The sequence below is a fragment of the Penaeus monodon genome, chromosome 37, assembly GCF_015228065.2.
Source record: "Penaeus monodon isolate SGIC_2016 chromosome 37, NSTDA_Pmon_1, whole genome shotgun sequence".
NCBI classification, from domain to species: domain Eukaryota; kingdom Metazoa; phylum Arthropoda; class Malacostraca; order Decapoda; family Penaeidae; genus Penaeus; species Penaeus monodon.
In genome coordinates, this window is record NC_051422.1 from 27,376,619 (window position 1) to 27,381,580 (window position 4,962).

At 44.3% G+C, this 4,962-nt stretch overlaps 1 protein-coding gene across 1 annotated transcript; it reads left to right on the forward strand.

Annotated features, from left to right (window-relative positions):
• Positions 1-1,426: 1,426 nt before the first annotated feature.
• Positions 1,427-4,127, forward strand: LOC119596151 (the record flags this gene model as incomplete). Its single annotated transcript, XM_037945322.1, is given in 1 exon segment — positions 1,427-4,127. A coding segment is annotated over 1 exon segment (932 nt), but the record flags the coding sequence as incomplete, so codon positions are not given.
• Between the last annotated feature and the right edge of the window lie 835 nt (positions 4,128-4,962).

Below are 4,962 nucleotides of genomic sequence, written 5' to 3' on the forward strand. Positions count from 1 at the left end.
CACGAAGTGACCACGAGAACGAGACGACCAGCCAGTTAGGTCACCCTTGAGGCGCCTCGAGGGCGAGGCGCGAGTAGGTGGCCGAGCAATATAAGATGTGGATAATTCTATTTCTGTTACAGGATGTGGATAATTCTATTTCTATTACCAGTGGACCACGTGGCTGTTTCCACGTGGATCCAAATGTCCCAAATAAGAACCACCCGCTCAGCGAGGGCGGAGGTCACATTTTATATCTGACCTCGTTTGACCGGGAGTTCGTGTGAAGCACCGACGCGGTAGGGTCACCTCTCGCCTCCCTCCGGGGGAGTTCGTGCTAAGCTACCACCGCACTAAGGTCAGCTCCGCCCCCTCTCCGGGCAGCTGACCGTGACCTCCGCGCGGCCCTATAACCCGTATAACAAAACATGTCGTGTTCTTATACTGCGTGGTGTCAACTCTCAGAAATAAAGAGTCAAGCCGTTAACAAGTATCAATACCCCTGCAAGCCAATGTAATTGGGTTCTATACCCGTTACACACACACACACACACACACACACACACACACACACACACAAAAACACATACAAAAACACAAACACACACACACACACACACAAACACAGAACACACACACACACACACACACACACACACACACATATATATAATATATATATATAGATATATATATATATATATATATATATATATATATACATACATATATATGTATATATATAATATATATATATATATATATATATATATATATATATATATATATATATATAATATATATATGCACACACACAAACACACACACACACACCAAACACAAACACACACACAAAAACTCACACACACACACACAAACACACACACACACACACACACACAAACACACACACAAACACACACACAAACTCAGAGCACACACACACACACACACACAGAGCACACATACACACACACACACACACACGCGCGCGCACACACACACACACACACACACACACACACACACACACACACACACACACACACACACACACACATATATATATATATATATATATATATATATATATATATATATATATATATATATATATATATATAGTGTGAGGTATATTAACACGGGCGTGAAGAATCTCATCTCTATTGAATTTGCAAACGTTTTGAAGGTCACAAGTCTTTATTTTCAATGCTGTAAGCGGAAACCAGTCTTCAGACAATTTAGTTATGTAGATATGGCTTTGGATATTTTATAAAATACAAAATTAAACAACGTTAATTAAAGTAAATAAAACAATACAAACATGAACACATTACAGAAATAGCAAGCGCTAGGGAGAAACGTTGGTCCCCTCTTTTGGCCTTGCTCTGGCCCTCCTTATGCAAGAGAGCACGTCGTTCGGGCAACTCAGGTGAAACTCCCGGGGGTAGAACGCTGGCCAGAGGAGCGACTAAACACATGGATACCATCCGTCTGCCCAAAGAACAGTCGCAGCGGGAAACCTTTCGGCAAGACGGACAAAAGCAGAGGAGACTCCCGGGGAGCGGCCGTCGGAAGAATCAGTCTCGTTCGAGGAAGCCTCAGCCGACGGCGAAATACACGCCAGAGGAAACGACTGCAGTGGCACGTAAATCGGAGGAGCTGGCCGCCGTTGCATGTCCGTTTGTACAGCCGGTGGGTGCGGGATGTACACCCGAACGTCCAGTTGGCGTGGGATGCCAGTCCACAGATCTGGTTGGTATCGGTCTGCTGGAGGAGTTGCCGTGCAAGGATTCCCTGGAGGAGCTACCTGCCGTGGACGTGCCGGAGGAGGTGCCTGTCGAGGACACGCCGGAGGAGCTGCCTGCCAAGGACACGTCAGAGATGCTGCCTGCCAAGGACGGGCCAGAGGAGCTGCCTGCCAAGGACGCGCCGGAGGATCTGCCTGCCAAGGACGTGCTGGAGAAGCTGTCTGTCGGGGAGATACCGGAGGAGCTGCCTGCCGAGTATGCGTCGGAGGAGCTGCCTGCCGAGCATGCGTCGGAGGAGCTGCCTGCCAAGGATACCCTGGAGGAGCTGCCGTCTGAGGATACCCGAGGAGCTGCCTACCCAGGACGCGCTGGAGGAGATGCCTGCCAAGGACGCGCTGGAGGAGCTGCCTGCCCAGGATGCGCCAGAGGAGCTACCTGCCGAGGAGGGGTTGCCTGTCAAAGACGCGCCGGGGAAGCTGCCTACCCAGGAAGTGCCAAAGAAACTGCTGTGGAAAGACATCCTGGAGGAGCTGCCGACCGAGGACGCGCAGGAGGAGGTACCTGCCGGGGACATGCCGGACGAGCTGCCGACCGAGGACATGCCGGAAGAGCTGCTGTCCGAGGATAAGCCAGAGGAGCTGCCTGAGGTCCGAGGATAAGACGGAGGAGCTGTCTACCAAGGGGACACCAGAGAAGCTGCCGGGAGTGGAGGGACCATCGGAGGAGCAACGGTGCAGCAAGTCTGACAGAAGGCAGGATCGTGATCGCAGGAAGAGTGTGGGTGACGGAAGGGCTGGCCCTGGGGCCACATCACCATTGGATGTAGGACCTCGGAGCCTCGGTGTAAACATCTCGCAGTTGTGGTTCTGTGAAAATAATCTCCAATTCTTGGAAGATTTTTTTGAAGAAAGAAAGGAGATATATCACAAATGCGAGATTACTCAGGAGCTTCGGCGATGCGTACCTCACTCCGAGCAGCAGGCTTAGGTTCTTCACAAGTGGATCGCACACCTCGTGGTGAACGAGTGTGTAGGGCCTTTACATCGGCGCTACACATAAAAGGAGCACCAGGCAAAAATACATCAGTTGTCCCGTAATTTTGGTTTGTGTGCTCCCTTCTGCCATGTGACCTCGTCTGTTCCGCTGGATCCTCTCCCTGCTGTATTGTATATATCCTGTTTTGTTTTGTGTATTGTAGTAGAGTGTGTGTGTGTGTGTGTGTGTTTTATGTGTGTGTGTGTATGTATGTTTGTTTGTCTATATTCATAAATCATAGAGCTAGATCTTGAATGACAGCTAATATACCGAACAGATCAATACCATAATAGTGGTATATTGATCTATGAACTGCCTGTGGGGTCACATTTCCAAAACGACACTGAAAACACCTTTATACTCTTTCCCTCCTTGTCCTCTCTGTAGATCACTCGACCTATCAACTTTTCATGCATTTGGTTTCTTTAATAATACATTTTAACACGCAACACAGGAATTGATAGTTATTAAAAATATTACGTTAAATATACACAGCCATTTTTGTTTACATTCTGTGCTTAAAATCTGTAATTGTTGTGAGTGCTGATAATATATTTAATATATATAAAACTGCTTCTGAAATTGATAAGAAGACATCCCTGAACGTGAAAATTAACCTACATAAAATCAGTTATATATTGAAGGAATTTAAAAAAAACATGACAGGTAAAACAGCAAAATAAAAACAAGTAACGAAAACGGAATATAAAAAAGAAACATCAAAATGGCTATGGGATCGCATCTAGAAAATAAATGAAAAAGGCTTCAAAATAATCCAGCAAAATAAAAATAAAAATCAGGAGAGGCTGCACCTGATGCCGGAGCTAGCCACATGTATATATCTTAGTTGTATAAATATACTTATGCATATATATTCACATATACCTGTGCTGTTATCATTATTTAATTTACATGTTTACACTTACCATGGACTTTGTTCTGTTCCTATGATTCTATTGTTTCCTTCTAATCCTACCTCTTATATTCATCATATTCTGGTGAGCAATGTTAGCTCATAACTTACAGTGACGAGATGGATGTCCCCACCAGTTACTCAGTCGCAGAAGTAACCCAAGGCAGCTTCAACATTCCAAGTGACATTCGAAAAGAGTGGAATACTGTATCTGATGAGTTGAATAGTGAACTGGATGATCGGATAATGGTGGTGTAGTGAATCTTCAACCATAAGGAGGAACCCGAGAATTGGAGAGTTACCCCTTCTCTTATAAGCATGAGGCCGTCAGTGCCAGTATACAGGTCCAGGAAGATGGGGAGGAGCGAGATGCTTTTTCTGATCGGTTATGCCATTTTATGTATTTTTTTCGTTTGTTTATAATTAGCATATTAAAATTTTATTCACGTTTTCTTTTTTATCTATCCGCATAGAGCACATTATTCTGTATGGGACTATATAGTATGTTTTTTTTTTTTTTCTTTTATAATGTCATTTAGCAATATAAACTCTTTTTATTACCGGTTTTACAACTAGGCCTGTTTTTTTTAAGTAAAAAATTTATTATTGGAAAGGGGGAAAATCCTGCCCTCTCTTGAGAGGAATACCACCTTCACCTTGGTTGACCTGAGATTCCCCTCTTCTTATAATCCTACTTGCGGGTAGGTGTACAATAAGCCCGGGAGAGCCAAGTCAAATCATCAGTCAGGATCTGCTGAGTGCAGCATCCTGAAGAAGGAGAATGAGACATTAGCATACATGAGAAAGCATGATGTTAGTTATACTGAAGCTAAGAGGAAAGTGGAAAGTTTGACACACAAACCCGATACTTCCTATGCTGAAGCAGTAACTAACATCACCCCTAGTGCAAGTAATGTCAGTCATCAGCTTGCAGCCAAGGATAAAGAAATTGCTGAACTCAAACAAACCGTTAAAGAATTAAATATTAAAGTTTATCAATTGACTAAATTGGTCAATCAAATGACTGCATCAACCCAGCATAAACATAAGGAGGATGTGTGAGAGTGTCGCTGTTCAGTAAAACTTCAGGTGGATGGCCTGGAAGGGTATATCTTGACATATCATTACTGCTACTCCTCCATGAGGTCCATTGTCAAAGGTTCCATAGTGGGTTTGAACTTGGAATCCTCTCAGGGAAATGATACAATTTTCCCTGGCCATAATCTCTTGTAGACATACACAAACTGGATTATATGAAGCTATCAGATGTTGCAGTTCTTCCCT